At 37.4% G+C, this 21,369-nt stretch overlaps 1 protein-coding gene across 2 annotated transcripts; it reads right to left on the reverse strand.

Moving 5' to 3' along the window:
- Positions 1-596: 596 nt before the first annotated feature.
- On the reverse strand, positions 597-20,512 carry TMA16 (translation machinery associated 16 homolog). 2 transcript variants are annotated; one of them, XM_082759138.1, is made up of 8 exons: positions 20,419-20,512; positions 19,293-19,405; positions 12,651-12,688; positions 11,772-11,856; positions 10,684-10,832; positions 5,053-5,095; positions 3,145-3,318; positions 597-759 (listed from the first exon to the last, which is right to left on the reverse strand). In XM_082759138.1, the coding sequence occupies exons 1-7, from the start codon at positions 20,419-20,421 to the stop codon at positions 3,177-3,179; spliced, it is 573 nt and encodes a 190-aa protein (XP_082615264.1). In that variant the 5' UTR covers positions 20,422-20,512; the 3' UTR covers positions 597-759; positions 3,145-3,176. The 2 variants fall into 2 exon arrangements, with proteins under 2 accessions (XP_082615264.1, XP_082615263.1); XM_082759137.1 differs by having other exon boundaries at positions 597-3,318.
- Between the last annotated feature and the right edge of the window lie 857 nt (positions 20,513-21,369).

A 21,369-nucleotide genomic window follows, 5' to 3' on the forward strand; every position in this document is an offset into this window, starting at 1 on the left:
GGCCCAGAAAATGTTTCACATATGTTGCCTTTTTGCCTTGTTGCATCCTGTTGCACACACTGACATTCCATAAAGGATCAGCACATGCTTTGGTAGTGGAAAAAAGTACAATAATGAGCCAGGGTAAGTGCCTAACTGCATGATAGCTTTTCCTCATCAGGAATGGCTGTAGTCGCATCCCTTTAGAAATGGCTTTATGAAGCAGACCAGAAAGCCACAGCAAACAGTTCCTTTAATTCAGCCACGTTTGTTTCTGACTAAAGGATGGTAAATTAATTAATCCATTGCATAAAGCCATCCCTGAGAAGGACAGGTTTTTGTTTTGTTTCTTAAATCAACAACTGACAGCTATTTGCTTAGTGTACATGAAACAACATCGGATTACTGCTGGAATCAAAGACAGCTGCTTCATTCCAGCTGAGACTGTCAGTATGTTAAGCTCTAGAATCAGAGCACAGCTCAGCTGCTGCGGAGAAAGTCTGAATATAATTCAGCCAGCTCTTCAGAGAGGTCTCAGCTCTCCAAGGCTGGCTAGAATAAAATATACCAGAAAAACAAAACAAACAAACAACAACAACAAAAAAAACCACACCACGGTCGTTTACAGAGAATTATAATAGAGGATTTTAACATTAAAGTTTATAACCCTTACAAGTAAGCAGGATTTCATGGTATCCCCCACAGCAAATTTGTAAGAACAGGGACCATCACAGCCATATTTGCCATTCCAGCCATTCCAGCCAACTGCCTTCTGGATTTCTAAGAAGCAGAAAACAAAATTCAGAACTCCTGAGAGCATTCATCCTTTTTTTTTCAAGCACAAAGAAGAAACTCATCACTATGCAAAACCCTAAAGTGCAGGACTGATAGGATTATGAAACTGATGTATGAAATTCCACTATCTTGTCTCTGTAGCATAAGTCAAAATACTCCCTCTAACCCCCTCACCTAAGGCACAAACATTCCGAGTGCAGAAATTAAAAATACATTTTTTTTTCTGATAATTCAATATAGAAAGTTAAAGATGAACGCAGTTCTTTTTCATTACTTACACAGCAGGTCAACAAGATAGTTTAAAAGACAGCTAAACAAGCAGTGAACACGTGGACTTCAAGAGAGAAAACCCACAAAGCTCAATGAAGTCTGAATTGCAAATGTTCTTCAAGTGTGAGCAATATTAAAAAAAAAAAAATAAAAATCTTTGACTACATCAACCACAAAAGTAACAACTACTTTTTTTTATAATACCTTCTTATTAGTGAATTGTTTCAAGGAATATAAAATGTCTTGTACTCCATAACATTGTGTGATAATCTTTTTTTAAAGCGTTCACCCGAATGCCAGCCTAACAGACTGTTATCACAGTGACATGCTAAAACTTGTAGTTATCTTAGTGCTCATTTTACTTCAGTATTTTACAGTGTGGTAGGACAGCAATTTTTCCAACTTCAAAGTACATCTGGTGGTGTCTAAAAGACAAACTTGAAAGTATAGCTTTCTGAAAGGCAAAATCTGTCAGACCACTGAACAAACATGTACACAGCTTAAGTTCAGACTTACTGCCTACTGTGGTTCAGCTTCTACTGGAGTTTAGCATTGCAAGATTTATAAATTAAAACAAGCAGAATCAATCATTACATTTCACTACACACCTCAGTTTTTTAACAAGAGAAAAAAAGAGAAAAACGTCAAAGGAATGCTCTGAACTTCAGCACACTCGTTTCTAAAACACAAAACCGTGACGTGATGGCCTACAGCTATAGCTGGTGTCAGCGCATTAAGGCCTCCAGGCAATCTCAAGACTCGCACTCCACATGACGATGCACTGGATCACTTGTTCCTGCTTCAGGTCTGTTACATTTACTGAGGTTTCTCTATATATTCATGTAAGAAGGACTGTGATTAATTTCCTATTACTATGGAATTTGGTTTCCTAAAACTTGAAATGATAGCACAGACCTATTTTGTAAAAAGGGAAAAATTTAATACAGCTGTTAACAGAATAAAACTTAGCAGTAAAACTTGCTGCACAGCTACACAGTAAAAAAATATACACCCTGAAGCATCTGTCAAATTTCAGAGAATTGTTAACTATTTACCAAGACAGAGAGCCCTGTTTAACACGCAGAACTGCATTAGGGATTGAGCACTAGAAAGCTCATCCATCAGGAATACATATTTCCTCGTGATTACTGAGCTATGAGTGCTACAATTTCTACAGACTGTACATCTGAACTGTGACTACAAGGCAAGCTAACCTGGCCTATCAATCAGAAATGCCCTGCTGTGAAATTCACCCTGTCTTTACCTTTGCCTTTTTTTCTCGAAAGAGGGGACAGAAAAAAAAAATAAACTAAACTAAAGAGACATTCAAAAACAGACTATATGGACTGTAATTGGCTTCTGGCCTGACTTCTTCATACAGGGTGGAGAGAACAGAATAATTCTCTCATTCTCTTGACAAAACATAAAATACTCAGTGCTTTGTTGACGTCTTATCAGCTGTCTCTGTTCCTGACAGATTCTCGGAGGGTACAGGGTGAAAGTTCTTCACACTTAACTGATTATCTCATTATCTGTTTATACGTTTTCACCAAGCAGGTGTATTCCTTACACCTGAGCTGAATGATTTGTGCTGTGCAACACCCCATTTGGTGCCTATCACAGCTCTCCACAAACCTGTGTGCTCCTAAAGACCCCACCCACCACTACAAGGGGTATGTAAAAGCTGTAACTGAAGGCCTACTGTTTAACAGGAAACCTCCTATTTTCTTGCGTATATGTTTGCTGCTACCAGTAAAAGGTAAGGGTTTCCCCCCACAAAGTATTTCTAATAGGTGCCTGAGTCTTGTCTGCTCTATGACCAGCAAAGATGTGCTGCACTAGTCAGGATGGGCGATTTGTCAACTTAGAAGCCTGTGTCCTAAAGAGCAGGTACAGTATAAGAGGTAAGGACACAAAATACTAAGTTTTATTTAGCTAAGAAGACTGTAACTAAATAATATGTTGCTGCTGAAATGTTTGCTTTCTAGCGTAAGTACACAGTGAGCTTATCAAAAATGCAATTAGCAAAGACTATGCAAATATAATTAGAAACACTAGTTTTATTCTTGTTTCCAGTGCTCATCAAAGTAGGCTTCTTACAGTTCCCTTCAGCTGCTTGAGTCAGCTGGAGGTCATGAGGCCACGTCTTCTGCTTTACTTGATTCTTCTTTGGTTTCCACATCTGCCACCTCAGTGTGACTGCAGATAGCATCCCTAACTGACAGCTTTCTCATTTTAATGTTTGGCAGTTTCTTCAGATCGCCATTCCATTCCCTGAAAGAAAGTGACAAAAATCACTTATAGATAAGAATATCAGGAAAGAGTAGCAGACTTAGTTCACTTTTTCTCAGGAGATGCTAACTCAAGTGATGCTGTTTTTTTAATGTATACTATCAGTCCAACTACAGTGTAAATAAATGTCCGTGTTTTCACCTGATCTTGGACACTACAGTAGCCGCAGTTTGTCTGTGAAGAATTAAGTACTTTCACATTTAATAGTCTGAAAACAACCAACAAACCTGTTTTACTTTATCCCCATAGACTATTTGTATCCTCAGTTACTTTAGGCCAACTGCTTCTAGGTTAGACACTAAACTCGCGAGCTTCTCTGGAAAAGCAGTTCAGAAGATTTTCTTTCATCTGGCTAATGTGAGCTAATATCACATGTTCATCAAGTACTTCCATACAATTTATGGTAACTATTAATATCTTGTATGACTTTGGGCAATTTGGTCTAGTGGGAGGTGTCCCTGCCCCTGGCAGGGGGGTTGGACCTACATTATCTTTAAGGTCTCTTCCAACCCAAACCATTCTGTGATTCTGTAACTGGCTTCAAGGAGACACAAAATGTTATTAAACAATAATTCACATGATAAGCACATTACTTCAAAAGGCTGCATAAAGAAGGAAGGATTCATTTAAATATCCCATGTTGAATCCTGTATCCAACTGATAAAATGGCTGCTTGATGATAGTGTACTTCATGGATAACTTCTCAACTACAAAGATAGTATGTCTAGCTTATAATTAGCACATACTACTTTGGGTTCTACCAAGGCAATAGAACAGAAACACCTTCATCAAACATCACAGTGCATGAAATCAATTGTGCATATAAAAACATGGCAACGAGAGGTCCCTTTGAAATCTCCAGTAATATTCCACCATCCTGGGACTATGACTTCTGGCTGCATACCACCCCTAGGAGATGGTGCTGTATCATTCCTTGCAACATTTAGCATTCCTAAGTTTTGGGGGGTTTCCCCCCAATTATCTTGTTTGGTAGAGCCATCAGCAAGAGCAAGAAACACCAAAGTGTTTCTTCACCCTCTTTCCAAGGCATATTGGCTTGCTAGCCCAGATGAGCTAGCAGCAAGCTCTACAGCTCCCAGAGCCTTAAGTGGATGTCATCAATTCTCTCATGACTTTCAACTAGTACATATACATGAACACTAATGCAGACCTTAGTTCACCTACATGTGCATCTTGTATCTTAGAAAACAAGACTATTTGTGCTGTTTTAGTTACTTAATGGCTAAGCTCTGACTACAAATAATTTAGGTCATGACACTACATGACTGCAATTAGCATCTGAAATCTCAGTTCAGGTAAGAAAACTATTCCACTGTATTTCCATTTATCTATAAATCTGTGTCTTGATCCTCAGAAACTAACAGTGAATGTTAATTCTTTTAGTGTAAATTGATGAACAGCTCAGGCAACGAAAAAACATTCTCTAAGAATATCAACAAAAAACACTTAAGAGGTAGAAATGGAACTCTGACTGTTGAAAGTTTCTAACATTCCCAGTGTCTTACTGATTAACCATCACTTGTAGCAGCTACGAGTTGCTGAGTTAGTAATGCCATACGTAGTCTTTTTCAAACAAGACAAATCTTTAGCAATTTGGCATAAATTCTTTTTTAAGAAAAGACAACATAATGTCAAATTCAGAAACAGTGTTTTGGATAAACAGATTAATTAGTAGTGAGAATAAAAGGATCTTACCTAAAAAATTTAAGGTGCTTGCCGTTCACGATGTCTGGGATTTCTAATGGGAATGAAATTAAATACTATTAGATGTGTTACATTATTCAAGTGAATCTCATTTCAAAGAAAGAAATGTGAACTAAAGGGCTGAACGTATTTCAGACAGTAAAACCAAGAAAATGACAATAAGGACTCATGCTAGAAAGTTACTAGAACAATACATTAAAAACAAAGACCTCTCACTGCTGAAGTAAAGGAAGTGAAATTATACTTATGAACTGTTCCAGAATTGACACATACCAGCTATTGAGAACCCAGTCCTGACAAATAATAAAAAGAAGGTGCTTCACCTTCTCTAAATTGATATACCTGAAAAATAGCAAGAAACATAAGTACTTAAAAGATTCCCTTTAAAAAAAAAAACAACAGTCCAGTGAAGAAATCAAAATAGTTAATATAGTTATTTTAAAAGCATAACTAGCCTCCTCAACCAGTATATCAAGGTCTGCTTACAGTTTTTTTTTAAGAGATGTTCCCTCATCAGTATAATAAAAATTCTACTTTGCATTAACTTACTGTGAAGATGCACCACAGATACAAGACAATAGAAAAGCTTACTTTCATAACTGACCTAAATATACAAAGAACACTATTAATTAGTGAGTATTACGTGCTTAGTAAGTGAAATGTTTAAGGAAAACAATTTCAAAGCACTGAAGTCACCACTGCACGCAAGATAGATCAGTAGCAGAGTTAGGAAAGTAAACTTGAGCATGAAAAATCTAAGAAACACTTCGACACACTTTCGAAAATTTACCATGTACAAGAATATGTATGTGTATATAAAATACAAACACTGCGAAGAGTACAGTCAAGTTCTCGGGTGTTTGAAGAGAACATGTTTTTGGATTTTGGGATATACTACTACTTCCACCTGGAATAAGAGTCTGAAAGCAAAGAATGACTATTTTATGGCAATTAACCTCACTGCAATGCAATTATTGTTTGCATTGTTAAATACCTGTTCCAAAAGTCACTCTTGCTACTGGGACACTTGCTGTGGTTGCTGAAATGATCGATAAATACTACAGTAAATGCAATGTAATATTTATACAGAACATTGGTACCTGTCTCCTCTCATGCACTGATGTTCCTCTAGAACTATTCATTTCTCTTCTACTTCAAGACTGAAAGATTTCATAATGACATAATGTCTTCCCCAGACCTAGCTTGACAGAAATAACTGACATATGCTCACTACAGATCTTTATCTTTGGTAGCAAAAAAGGAAGGCAACCAGCTTGTACAGTGGCATATGGGTCAGACATTTTTCTTTGCTGGAGTAACCAGTGTTCTTACTAGAGTTGTAGTTCCTAACCTCATGCAGAATCTTACCTATGATAGTTAAGCTGCTTTGACTGGATTCAGTGCCATTCTTTTCTTGGTCAATCCCAAAATACTGCATGTGACCTGTGCTTAACATTGTCACTAATTTATAGAGACCCCTGCCTTTAGAGCCTTGAAATTCTTCCATGTTACAAAATACATCATAGAGCATAAAATACTGTTCATTGACAGTATTTTATTCTGTACAGACTTCACAGCCAGCAGGTATGTCAAGAAGAAAGGCTGCTTGCTCCCTCTTTAACATTAAATCCGCTTTATTATTTCAGCTCTTAGAACTGTAACATTTCAGGTACTTATGCTGTCCTTGAGCAAGCCTGGAACACACAGTTCTGCCTTTGTTCAACTATCAATTTTCTTGAGTCTTTCAGTAATAAATCAGATGATGCTAACAATGCAGGATTATAGATGATTTTGCTATTGTAGAAAGTAGGATGATAACACCTATCACTTCTCTTAGTGGCCAGATAGTCTTTACAATTCAGAAAAACATTTCTTCCCTTTACATTGGATTACAAAGGTACCAGTTGAGGACTGACAATAAATGCACTTGATCTTGATACCAATTGGACTTTTGCAGCCTGCTTTTTGGTAAACAAGTGCTGTACAACTGCTCACAGCTGAACAAGGCAAGGAACGTTTACCTAGTCCTTTTTTTTTAGTCTGCCGATTCCTTGGTTCTGATAGGCACTAATGCTGCCTGAGGTCCTTCTGAGGTCCAAGCATTGAAACAAACCCGCAGTTCCTCATGCTTCCTCTGCAGTCCCTTGAATTGCACTTTCAGCAGCAAAATGCCAAATGCTGAAATGCCCAGGCCTCCACCTGAGTGAAGTTACCCCTTCTTTCAGCTGTTTCATGTGGAGCTCTGCCTACTCAGCTTTCTCCTAGGATCTTGGTGATGTGAGCACCGAGTGTGGCAGGAGCAGCACTCAGCCAGTTTGGGCCAAGTGCCTCGGAGATGTGCTGAGGCTTGTTTGTTCCCTCTGTCAGAGGGCTAACATGTTGGTCTGCACTATTCTCAGACAAACCAAGGCTACATGACAGGATTCTCAAAGCCCTTTCAATTTCTTGTTGTTGAAAAACCATCTTGGAAAGCTAATAGTTTCTGTGAAGTTATGTAAGACTTTTTCCGAACATCATACTCTGCGAGTTTTATCTTGCCTATCATCCAGGGCTCACTGCAGTGTCAAGACAAAGCAAGTATTCCCAAGGGGGGGTAACGCTGCACTGAATTCATCTTTACTGCTCTGGCAGCGGCAACTTTTAGGTTGTGCTTACACATGTTTGCAGTATGTTATACAATGCAAACCACAGAACTGCCAGATTAGGAACTGAACTAGGAACTCTTGTCCCACTGTTTTGTGTGTAGAAATAATGAGTTACTGCACAGTACCTGACTTTATTCATTATGGTGGAAAGCTGCAGTAGCACCATATTGTCAGATTAACAACACTTGTTTTACTGATACATCTCCATAGCATGCACCAGGGTCATGTTTTTTGACATTGTTTCTTTTCAGAAGTATGCTGTTCTTAAAAATATCATCATTCTTCACAGCAGTAACCATTTCTCTCTCCCAAAGCAAAGACTTGCAGAAGAAATTTAACTAAATCTCCCAAGAATTGAAACGGCACTGCTCTTGACACAACATAAGCAGCATTCACGTTATATTCATTAGAACTATCATAAGGAGAAAACGCCCAAGTTGGGTGAAAAGGTGCTACTGCAGTCTGAAGTTACAAAGGGAAAAGGATGTCAGAAACTGTAGATGTTTTGTAGATGCACGTGTTCTTTAAATGAATAACCATTCAGGTACACAATCATGACTGTTACAGAAGGCAACAGCTATCAGTGCCATAGTTATGCCAGGAAATACATGCAAGTGATAAAACTTTAAAATCAATTTTATCTGAAATTTCAAAAACTAACTAATAAGTGGTGCATTTAGCTTTAAAGGCTCTTCTTCCCCAGAATTTACCTTCTACTTGTGTAAGAACGTGCTAGGCAAATAAAGGCAAATTATCAAAAATGTATGATGTTCAGATAAAATAATTATTATGTTTTTCAACTAAAAGCACACTAACTCCAAATTCTGTCAAAATATCCTGTCAAAATCTAGGATTATCTTTCAATAGCTTTCCTATAAACACAAAAGACCAGACTAAAATACACTCACACAAATAACGATATGTCAGGTAGAAAAGAACAGTAAAAATAACTGAGATATATTTAAGGGGTAAGGGGGTGACGAGTAACTGCTAACAAAACTCAACAGTCTCTGACTGAATGTTCCCTGTATAGGTACTATTTTAAGACTAAAATTTGTGCTTTTGGATATCTACCACTTCTGTCAACACTAAAAATATTTTTTTCATTTGCATATACCTGATATATACAGCATTGAATTATAAGAGAATTTCTTCTCATTTCTTAATTCTAAGCAATACATATCATGTAGTTTGTTCACAGCAAATGCATATGCCTATAAGAAATAACTGAATTCAGGAATGGGGGGGAAGGAGGAACAGCTACTATGTCAGTTACAAAAGCTTCACTACAGCTTCCAGTGATAATGATGTAGAGCATAAAAGCAGTTTCCAGCTGATTTCCATTTATCTCCAATCTCTAATTACAGTATTTAGCAGTGACTATTTTCTGTGAATGAATACTGTCCTAGACAGAGAGCAAAACCTGCAGCAGCTGTGATAACAAATAATGAATGTTTTGAGAGTGTGTTTAATATGTGAAGTTGCACCATGATCTCTGAATGCTTTACTTACTAATGCTATAATAACCTCCAATTTTGCTTACAATATTTCTGGATTCTTCTTTATTTTTATGTTGTGCTTGCGCATTTGACATCTTTCTATCTAGTCCTACTGATTTTTTTGTCAGCTTTCCACAAAGGAAATTTTCCAATACAGGGAAAAAAAATAATAATAAAAAAAATTAAAGCAATACCAGAAAGGAAATTTTCTACAACTGAGCCATTTGATGACATTCGTAGTATCTACCTTCCTATGACTTTTTCCCCCCTTCTAAGTGAACAAAAGTGCATTACTGTTACATGTGAAGTCATCCAGATATTTCTGAATTCCTCTGCGATTGCAAGATGTAAAAGTAACAAGTAGCAGCTGGAAAATTCTTACAACAATTCTTTTTAATTGGTAAAATACAATCAAGGGGAATATGACATGCAGCCCAAACCTTGCTCTCCCTTGTTGATCAATGTTGATTTTTCACTTCTTCCATGACTTGCTTTGACCATTAGCCAGACTGACTGCCTTTGAATAATACTTTAGCATTAAAGACAAGTCCATCATTTGACTCCAGCATGGTTATTTGTGAAAGAAAAATGCAAATCATAAACTTCAGTACTATTTTGTACTTAACTTTTTTCAAGTCTTTGTTTTCTATACAATTATTGTCCTTTTCTTATTTCACCAGCTTACTGATGCTTCCCTTCCAGCTATCTCACTCTCACACTTATGTCTCTCTCACAAGTAGCTTGCTTCTGTGTGCTACCTCCCAGAAAACAAAATACTTTCATAAAGAGTTTTTCTTCTTATGGGAGACTCTATGCACTTTAAGAGGAAATCTTCAGCTCTAAGGCTTGTTATGATTATCATGACTGCTTCTCAGTTAATCTTGGAAGATTTCACTAGACACTCCACTGCCACAGAAAGATAAATGGTAATAAAAAAGCCAATGTGAATAACTGGCATAATGACTTTATTCAAACTTGTGATGATGGCCAAGGTAAATGTTTGAAAAACTCAAAGTGCTTTCAGCTGAGCTCTCACCTGTAACACTTAGTTTGAAATCTTCAGAGTTTTTGTGAGTTTGATTATTAAGAGGCTAAGTGTTAGGGCCTTCACGTATATTCCCTCCTACACCTCCCATGAGTCAAAGGAAGCAAAACTCCTCTGCCTGAGAACAAAAGGAAAAATGTGTTTTTCCTCCTTGTGGATTATCATTTGTGCCTGCAGAGCAGATGTCATAATAGTCCAGCATTTCTTCCTGGATTCACTCAATTTTAATAGAAAGACTTAAAAATATTCAAACTTTAGGAGTACTTATCTGCAACAAACTCAATTAAAAAAAAAAAAAAAAAACACCTAGCTGTTAGTGAATTCCTTTGAGAAATGAGTAATAAACATCATGCCTAAAAATTTCACTTAGGTTCCAGCCTTGTGAGCAGGAGGAGAGGGTATGACCGCATGGTTAATTCTAATGCTTACATACCTATCCCATAGCCTTCGTAGAGCTGCCTTTCTCGTTCCATGGTCTGCTTGATGACAGCTTCCCGTGACCCATGCTGTCTTCCCTGTCTACCTCTAATACTGTTTCGTAATTCAATCTGCTCCAGTTCATCACTGAATCGGCACATGTATCTGAAAGAAAGAAGATGAACCTTAAGCTACAGGTATTCGTGCAAAATACTTGTACAACGGAATTATTTTACAAATTATATTTTCTAAATTAGTCAGATATAGTTCAAATCTAAGAAACATCACTTCCATTGTCAAAGTAAAAGCCCCGTTTAGAAATATAATTTGAATAATCTGCTGCTTACAAAACTTTTTTTTTTTGTTCAAACTACTTTAGATAAAACTTCAATGCTATCAAGAGTTCTCAGTGTTAGATTTAAGTTTTGCTAAACTTCAAGAGCTGAATTTCATTATCTCATTAATGAGTTCTGTAGTTCTTTTCTTATACATCACTGTGACATCATCCATGTTGTATAATCATTGTGTAATCATCCAAACTGGATTCACAGAGTAAGTTGTTACTGCCTTTGCAGTATCACTAGTGTTGGCTAGCAGCTTACAGATTTCATGAACTGTGAAGAGTATTTCAGAGCTTCTGAAAGAAAATGGACATAATGCAAATTTTTAAGAATATGTAAATATTATATCCTTATGCTTGAAGGTAAAAACTCAGGACAGGCCACAGGTACATATATCCAGCAGCACAGAACTAAGTTCTTTCTTACCCAAATCCAGTTTTGGTATTTCCTGCCCTAAAAATCTGCCCACCTGAATATCATTTAAACTTCTTACCAAAGAAAATTAAAGAAAAAGGTGTAAGGAATAGAACAAACTTTGCGCATTGTTTCACTGAACAGCCCAAAATTGCCTGAACAAAAATTCAGGCAATTACATTTATTTAATCCTCCACACAATAGAAGAGACACTTAAATAAAAATGCAAGTGTTACTTTAATAATTCTATTGTAAATATATATATATATATATATATATATATATATATAAAAGAACACTTTTAAAAGACAAATCAAGATTTTCAGTCTAGTTTTAATTGCAGACTTACTCTTCAAGTAGTTCACAAGCTTCCTTCTTTGTGTAGCTAGTTTTATTGGGGTCAAGGTGACTTTGAAACCATTGCAACTTTTCTCCTTTTAAAAAAAAAAAAAGAACATTAATGATTTTATTATCATGGTAGCATCAGCACAGATTAAAGATCTTCAAAGTTTCTTAAATTATTAATTATTCAATTATTCAATATTTGGAATGGCATTGCAGAAATTTGTCTCACTGATTTTGTTTGTACCAGGTATGAAGGTAGCTATAATAGAAACATTATCTTCCTTACAGAAAGAAATTTTAATACCTCACTGTGAATTACTGGAAACCAGTATCTAAAATATCAATAGATTGATTGCTTAAGATGCCAAGTTAAGAATGCCCAAAGAAAATAACAACAATAGAGTGGCTGAACAAGACTTCCAGTTATCACAATTTTCCAATAATTTAATTGGAAAGGTGAATGTCAAGCATTTGAAAGAAAAATATTTAATGTTGTGTCTTGAAGTCTTGTATTTACTTGGCAGACATTATTACAGTGTTTGTTAATCTATATATATCATATTATTTTAGAAATCTTTAAGAAAAGCATGGAGACGAGTAAAATAAATACAGGTACAGATGTATAAAAAGAGATGTTTGTTCTATATTGACCTGTTGTCATGTACACTGACTAAGGATTAGGCTCTAATCCCTGAATTCAACCCAGTAAGTAATACTTAAGCGAACCCCAGGTATTTCAGCACTTCTCCAAAGTCTATTTTAAAATTACAGAGTCATATTATAGATAAAGCAACTTCAAATAGAGAACCTATAAAGTTGGTAAAACTAGTCAACTTTTTATCATAAAATTTCAGTGTATTCAGTAATAGACGTTTCTGCTCACCAATAATATTCAAACGCAAAGCTTTTTCAATCTTCAACCTAACAAAGTAAAACACACATGTTAGCAAATAATGAATACCATGTCAATTATACTATGGAACAATTATCTTCACTTTTCTTCCCCAGAAAATAATTTTGGAGTCAAGATGAAAGTCAAGGTAATATTTCAAATGGAAGTTATCTGCCAAATTCAGAACAACATACAACTTATTCTGCTTCATTGAAAATTTCTACTTTTTGGCACTTTCATCCACTCTACCTATTAAGTTAAAATAGTGTCTTGGAAGAAAAGAAATAGGAAAAAAAGCATGAAAACAGGACATAACACTTTTCTTAGAGCACAGTAAAGGGAATTCATGAAAGATCTGCATTGTATTAGTATCATTAAGTAGTTGTAATATTCTGCTGGTGTATTTCATGAGCTTGAAAATCCAAAACATAAGGCTTCACTGTAGTGCATTCTCACAAATCAATAGGAAAAATATCATTAGTATTTAATAAACTAATTATTAAAGTGAGTTCTTAGTCAACAGTAAAACTTTGTGTTAAACTGAAATTAAACTTCTTAATATTTTTAATTAAAAAAAATTAATCTCAATGTGTTTTCCACTCCACCTCAATTTCTGCTGGGATACTGAAGCCTTCTGTATTCAGTGAGATGTGTGTACACGATTCCGTTTGGGATTAATTATTCCAGTCCTATCAAAAAATTCTTAGAGAACACAAGTTTTCCTGTTGCCTCATGCTCTGGAGCTCTCAGATTCAGTCTGCAGCAATGGATGTTTTAATGTCACTTCCTTTGCAGAAAGGAATAGATTGAGATTAGTATAATGTTTGTCACTGGAAAAATATCTTAGCCATGTATGTTCGCTGGATATATCCAAAGACTTGGGATATAATTAAGAGGAGGTTCTCTTATTTAATAAGAAAACTGATAAAGAAAATGATAAAGGATATCATTTAAAAGAGAAAATGCTGTCAAAAATCAACTCAGTTCAAAGCTACTTAAATTGATAAATTCCTTGTACTCTATAGGATTTAATGAGCATTTCACAGTTTTAACTGAATTAACTCGAGGACAGAAGGTACCTGTCGCAAAAGTTCACATAAAAAGAGAAAGCTCTACTTCCTAGAGACAAACATACTTGGGCCACTTGGCCATATACCTACGTTATTAAATAATGATTAGCTTTTTCATGTAGTATTTCACACTCTGAAGACTGTCCTGAAGTACATATAAAAACAACTGCGTGTCTAAGGTGCTAAGAATACACAGTAATGAAAAGGCTTTTTACTTTTTATAGATACCTCAGCAGCATCTGGGTTCTTTACATGTTTAATGTAAAAAAAAAAAAAAAAAAAAAAATTTTTAAATGAAGATTTTTAATGTAAAAATCTATAGAAGTCATGTGAGGGTTTTACCAAACCAACCACAAATAAAGCTGGTTGATTAATTAAAAGACTCTAGTGTTTAAATGAAAACCACACCAGTTTGTGTGGATTAAAGGACAGATCTGGATGAGAACACGTTTTTTTTTAAAAAAAAAAAAAAAAGTATTTAGAGTAAAGTCAGCTTTAAGACTCTGCTGTAGAAGACACTGTCAATAAAAACTATGGTAGGTAGCCCTCACAGCACAGATTGTGGACTTTTGACAGGTGAGAGCATCCACAGCAAGGATTCCTCTTTCCATGCAGTGGGGCCTCACAGCCACAGTCCCTGCTATGAACCTTGCATGGCAACAAAGCAAGCCAAGCACATCTACAAAGTGTTGCCATAGAGAAAACTACAATGCCGTCTGAAAAAAGCTTCCTGATTAGGATCATAAATTGTCATCTATCTATGCTTTAAAACACTAAGAGCTGCCATTTGGGCCTGCGATGGTCGCTGGCTCATTTATTTATCTAAGCAATGATGCACATAACCAGGCTTATCTTCTGGAGGAAAAACCTCCTTTAGTCTTTAGGTGTGCACAACTTATTTAAGTATGAGAAATACTGGATGATAGGATCAGATATTGCCTCACTGTACGTCTCATAAAAGCCTGACCTCAATGACTGCTAGAAGACAATAGTATTAGCAGGGAGCTAATCAAATGACCTAAGGCAAAGACAGTTCCTCTCATCTCCTTCCACATAGTGAGTAACATCTTTTACTCAAGGGAAAGAGGATAATGGCAGGGATACAATCGTGTGGTAGGCAGGCTGTTGCTTCTTAATAATTTTCTACCAAAAGGGAAAAAAAAAAAATCAAATCATACTTAGCCATTGATTATTGATAAGGGTGATAAGCAGCTTTCTTGAGATTTACTAGGTACTTTAAAAGTTAAAACTTTCATTCTCTATTAGCACTTATTGCAGATACTGTATTCAACTGCTCTAAATATTAAAATTGAATAAATACTATTTTGCTAAATCAGTTTATTAATTTGGTATTTTTTCCCCTGTCATACCCACCCATACAATGCCACTTACAGCTCTGAGAATGAAGACAGACTCCTTCATTAAGAAATGTCATGGCTGACAGAACAAATTTCCTTTTGTTTCTTGTTTTCGGTTGCTAAACACCTTTTGTAGTTCTCACTACGCACGCCAATTTTTAGTAGCTGACTCACCAATTAGTAGCTTGGCTAGGCAATCTAGGATACTTCCATATGAAACTACCTTTATAAAAATTAAAAATTGACATATTTGCAGTTCATTTTTTATTTCTGTAACCAAAACTGAAGTAGTTTTAAGAGCTAACATTTCTCAGTTTTACGTAAAGAATGTGCAAGAATACATCTCAAAGTATCACTGCTGCAAACAGCACAACTGGGATCATAGGAGCTCAAGGGAGATTAAGAGGTTAGGCAACAGAAAAGCTAAGGAGAAACAAACAATAGAGTTCCACAAGCAGATATAAGACTCCTGCTTATTCCTAAGGGGAAACAGTACTTCATGCCAGATCAAGACATACTGTAAAAATTTCTTAGCTCTCAGAGCATGGTAGTATTTAGACTTGTATCTCTGTAAGAAAAATGCACAGACTCCTGAATAATTTAAAACAGAAGGCACATGTCCTGCATCAGGAATGAAGGAAAAAAACCTGCAATAAATCAGCCTTGGCTACCAAAAACTATGACAGAGATTTCACTAATTATAAACAAAATATGGGTGGTGCTGGTGCATCATTACTAACAGGAGTTCCAGGGCTATTTCAGTGTGTTCTACTTACCTGAAGTGTAGAAAAAGCAATGTTCTGCTGGCTCATAATGACATCTTTGTAATGATTTAACAGAGCAAACAACTAGCCTATAGTAATAAGGATTCACATGTAGATTAAGGAAGAATAAATTGGTAGAAATATAGTGGAATTTGGTGCTGATTAGACCTTGAGGAGAGCTGTGAAGATGGACCCAGAAAGGTGTGATTCAAGTGAAGAGTGACAGAAGATTGTAGTCAATTTTCTAAAGCCAATTGGTCTGTCTCCCCTTATTACTGTCAAGATTGGTCCTTTGTAATACAGGCAGTTTCTGGACAACAAGCTTGTTATTACTGTCATATTTCATTGAGAATGCTTGCATGGAAGATTACTTGGATGACAGATTTCTGCAGCTTATAGAATCTCTCCTGCCTTTTTCCTGGGGTTGCACGGTCTTACTGAAATTCCTGGTGGGTAATGTCTTTCCTTTTTTTATTTAGCTTGTTTGGAGAAAAGATACTTGAATCTGCATTTCATAGCTAAATGCAGATTCCTTTCCTATTTAACACAAGCAGGCATGTTAATAGCTATTTCTGTAACTTCTTCATATAGAAAAGTAAAGAAGTAAATAGAAGCCTAAATTGTCTCTAGTCCTGAATCCTGTCTCAAGCCAAGTACCAAAGAAAAACAACACAAAAATCAAGGAAAACATTTACCAATACTTCCACAAAAGACACTGAGCTTCCAGTAACATGTTGTTCAAGGGCTACCTACACCCAAATGATACGTTTGTATTGAACATTTATCAATAGATAAGGTGTACATGTGCTCCACATGACTGGTGTGGGCTACTGCTTTTCCCTCAACAGAATAGAAAGTCTTCCTTAGCCTACAGCATCTGAAATGTATTTAATCATTTTTGGAGCTCTGCAAACTGAACCCAAACCCCACCCCTATCACATACTAAAGAAACTCAGCTAAGTAATTGCACTGATAAGACTGATTATTGGCTAAACTGACTGTTTTTAACATCTGCATAACTCCCATCATTAAAAAATAAAAACATTTAAAAGTTAAGATTTAACAAGCTGATTAATACAGGTAATACAAATCTGTAAGAAACTAGAACAAGACTTTTAAGGAAAAAAAGGGAAGAACATAAAGAAACATTAGCCATGTCTTTTGAGTTAAATGATTTCCTCTAATTATCTATATTCTAATGCAAATCATATTTAGAACATCACAACAAAACAGACCTACAAAGTGAACAATGATAATTAATCAGATAGGACTGCAACATATAGAGATCTTATTTACGGGTAGAATATTTTTCTCTCGCAATAAACTCTGGATGGTCCAGGTTGACACACTACTTTTGGCAGAACAGTTTCCCTATGAGAAACAAAGGGTTACACCGGTAACCATCAGCCTAAAAGACTCATACCTGAAAGAGTAGGAGAGCTTGAAAAAGAAAAGTTAAATATAAAGTAACAGAACCTAAAGAAAATGATAATAATCTACATCTTCTAATCGTAATCTGAGCTTCTCTGTTACAACATTAGGCTTCATTTGATCCCCACAAGAATTAGGGATAAAAACAAAACAAAACACCATGCAACTACTCCATTGGGTTTCTTGAAGTACACCTTTAATTAGCCTGCTAGGCAGCTAACACTTAATGGCTTCCTATAAAATGGTGCTTTCTCCTCCTATAAATTGGAACTCACACCAAAATGTGGCCCGCTTCCTTTGTTAGAAGAGTTTTACTGTTATAGCTAGCTCTGTTTGCTATGCTCCAGAAGGAAATAACACAAAGACTAACCATGCTGCTATACAGCCTGTTGTCTCCTACACAGGTAAGAAACTCTTCATTTCTTTTACGTAAACTCCCTCTTTAAAAAGCTATTAATTTTACGAAGTTACTTTTTTGTGGGGAAAAAAAGTAATTAAACGGCAAGTCATATGGAAGAAGTCTATTCCAGCAGGAGTTTCTTACTTTCATTCTTTGCTATTGTAAGAGGAAACAAAAATTGCACTCCAAGAAGTACTCCAAGAAGCTTATCAATCAATGAAAGACTTGAGATTAAGTGTGCCCTGTCACAATGAATAACCACTAACTTACTCCTTTACATACTAAGTCTTCTGCATGTTTTTCTTTATTGGAAAATTACAGATGTAAGCATGAAGAATCAAGTATGAATCAGTTACCTTTTGTGATTAAGCTCCCTGAGTGGCAGTTATAAGGCAAATTGAGATAATTAAGGGATGACAATTTAGTACTAGGAAAACAACCACCAAAAAATAATTTACAAACAGAAAAGCACAGACAACACAAAGCAGCAGGGAAACCTTCTTGCATGCTAGGAATCTGCACAATCCTCAACACGTGCTGTTTGTAACTTCTTCAAAAGACGTTTAGATGTAGAGCTTAGGGATATGGTTTAGTGGGGACTGTTAGCGTTAGGTCAGAGGTTGGACTCGATGATCTTGAGGTCTCTTCCAACCTAGAAATTCTGTGATTCTGTGATTCTTACAGCAGCTCTACTGAAGCTACACGACACAGCTGTGTCCTAATCTCTCTAGTGAAAGGCCCCTTCCTAGGCAGAGAAACCTTACATGTTTGTCCTGGATAGGGTTGTGCAACCATAAAATCTGCACAACCTCTGAGGAACCCTTCAACTGTACCACCAGTTCCCAACGCAACACCTTCAGGTGTGTGAATACTTTGGTTCAGTTTGTGTGACTCTATCAAAGTATCAGTATACTTTGACAGAGAATGCTTGAAATACAGTTTAATAGATTTCTGAACAAACAATCATGCTATATCAGCATTCAAGGAGTTGATTGGTATATGTTTTAGAGACAGCAAGCTGAGACAGAATGGAAATCAAAGGCCTGTCCTCTCCAGCATCTTTCCCCTCTGCAATAGGGAAAAGAAAACCAAAAGATAGGACAGCAGGAAATCACCAAAAGGAGTTAACTATTTAGTCTTATTCAAAAGTCTCTCTCGTAGGAAGGACACCAAAGGAGGTTTATGTCTCTTCTCTAAGAACTCAGTACTTCAGTAAAAGATGCTAGACCCTAAGCGGGTTTCTTACTAAATCTTGGAGTCAAGTTAAACAAGGTGCCTAAGCTTCATGAGAAGTCACTAACATGATGCCATTCAGATTATTAAAAAGCAAAATGCTGTGATAAGAAGAACATGAATCATTAAGGCAGGAAAAGACCTCCAAGAAATCTTAGAAGTAGTTGATCTACAATTAGGCTGATTTATTTTTTGTGTGTGTGAATATAATTATGTCAGTTCACATGGCCTGCCAGTATCATGCTATATAGGCTGATTTATTAAAATAGATGTTAAGGTTGTATCAGTATAACGGTCCCCCTTCACCAGGGCTCACAAACAAAAATATCTACTGTAATATCCTTGAGTCTGTATACAAGGTTGCACAGTAAACTTACTTTTCTTTCTTATCTTGTTTGTGTGCTTCCCTTGCAAGTTGTGCAGCTTTTCTGCTGTAAGGATGGATAACTTTTTTCTCTTGCTTCACTCCTTTGCTTTTCGGTAACTTTGGCTGAAAAGAAATCAAAGATAGTGTACGCTACTAAAGTTAAATAAAACGTTAAAGGGAAGATAGGGGCATGTGTCATGCTAGGGACTTGAAAGCTCATGAATCCTTATCCCACAAAGCCCTTAATGCATAGTAGTGCTTTACCAGTTCCAACAGGTGGATCTTACCCCTCTCAATAACATACACAATAGCAAAATTATTTAAACACTCCGTGCTGTAATGTAACTACAGGAATGTAGGGAATACTGCAACACGTTTTGCATAAGGCCTTCCCTCAAAATGCATACTTTGTAAAACTATGGCTAGAAAACTAAGATTACTGCTGTGCTCCTCAGCAAGTTTCTGATTCAAGTTTCTGATTGCTTTGATTTCTGGAAAAGGCCAGATATACCTTACGCGACAAAACAGAAGTTTTTTTTTTTTTTTTGTCTTTTCCAGAAGACCTTGGGAGTGCCTCTGGCTGCTGCCTGGTACAAGGCACTGCAGCTGCTCACGCAGCACAGGAAGTGAATCCTGCCCACAAATTTAAGAGTCCTGGGCCACGGTTTTAAGCTATGTTGCTTGTCAGTGGAAAAGCATTCCTGAACGAAACTGAAAGGCTTTATCGATTAACATGCAACTTTAATGAGAAGCCTTAAGCCGTGCGTTTAAAACCAGACCCGTAAGCACGAAGGGCAAATGCAATGCAGGAAGCAGCGAGGAGTGAACGGAGATCTCAGTGCATCGTTTTATGGCTGTTTGAGATCGCGGGGGGGAGATGAATGGCCCTGGACACCCAGGGGAGCCTCCAGAGGCACCGTGCGCCAGCTGCACGCCTTTTGCTCCTCGCCTCCTGCAGTCGAGGCTGGAAGCAGCAGCCGGGGGCACACTGCCGGCCCCTCGGGAGAGGCCCGCATCAGCACATGGGGGGCCGGGCCACTTACGGCTTCCCCCGACGGGAAGGGAAGGGAAGGGAAGGGAAGGAAAGGCAAAGAAATGAAAGGCAAGGCAAGGAGAGCCGCCCCGCCCGCACGCACCATGGCGATCGCTGCCCTCAGCCGCCGCCGTGCACCAGCCGCAGAGCTCCGGGTGCGGCGCCGGCAGCGAGCATAGGGTTCCGGGCTGGGCCGCCTCTTCCTCCTCCTCTTCCTCCTTCTCCTCCTCCTCTTCCTCCTCGTCCCCGGCACGTCTCGTAGCTGAGGGGTCTGAGGGTGGCGGCCTCGCTGTAGGCGCTGCGGGGCGGGAGCAGGGGTAGGGCCTCGTTGTCTCTAGCTCCACTGACCGTAAAAATAGAATAAAAAATAAAACTACGCCGTCTGAACAGGCTTCTACCTTTTTCAAAGAGTCCAAGTAAAATACATCAGGAACCAACCTCTGTGTGCTTCGTGACACAGCTGTGCTTTCATCCCTACTTATGGCAGGGGGGTTGGAGTTGAATGATCTCTAAGGTCCCTTCCAACCTGAGCCATTCTGTGGTTTTCCATAAAAGTTGTTACTTTCAACCTACATCCGCAACTACAACAGGACAAATGAGAGTAAGTGAAAAAGCAGGCAAGAAATCAGGAAAACACCACGATCCAGGTAGAAAACTACCGAGGGAGCACTTCTCAAACCCTGCATTAACTGGGCAGCACAATGAACCCTTCTCGGCTACAGAAACAGTTTTTTGGGGTGTTTTTTTGGACCCAAATGAGAACACTTGCCTGTCAATTTTTATGCTGCCACTCATTCTTCTTTTCAGGCAGTAATCACAGAATCACAGAATTTTCTAGGTTGGAAGAGACCTCAAGATCATCGAGTCCAACCTCTGACCTAACGCTAACAGTCCCCACTAAACCATTTCCCTAAGCTCTACATCTAAACGTCTTTTGAAGACTTCCAGGGATGGTGACTCCACCACTTCCCTGGGCAGCCTGTTCCAGTGCCTCACAACCCTTTCAGTGAAGAAGTTCTTCCTAACATCTAACCTAAAACTCCCCTGGCTCAAC

This window comes from Aythya marila (assembly GCF_965140915.1).
Source record: "Aythya marila genome assembly, chromosome: 4".
Lineage (NCBI taxonomy): Eukaryota > Metazoa > Chordata > Aves > Anseriformes > Anatidae > Aythya > Aythya marila.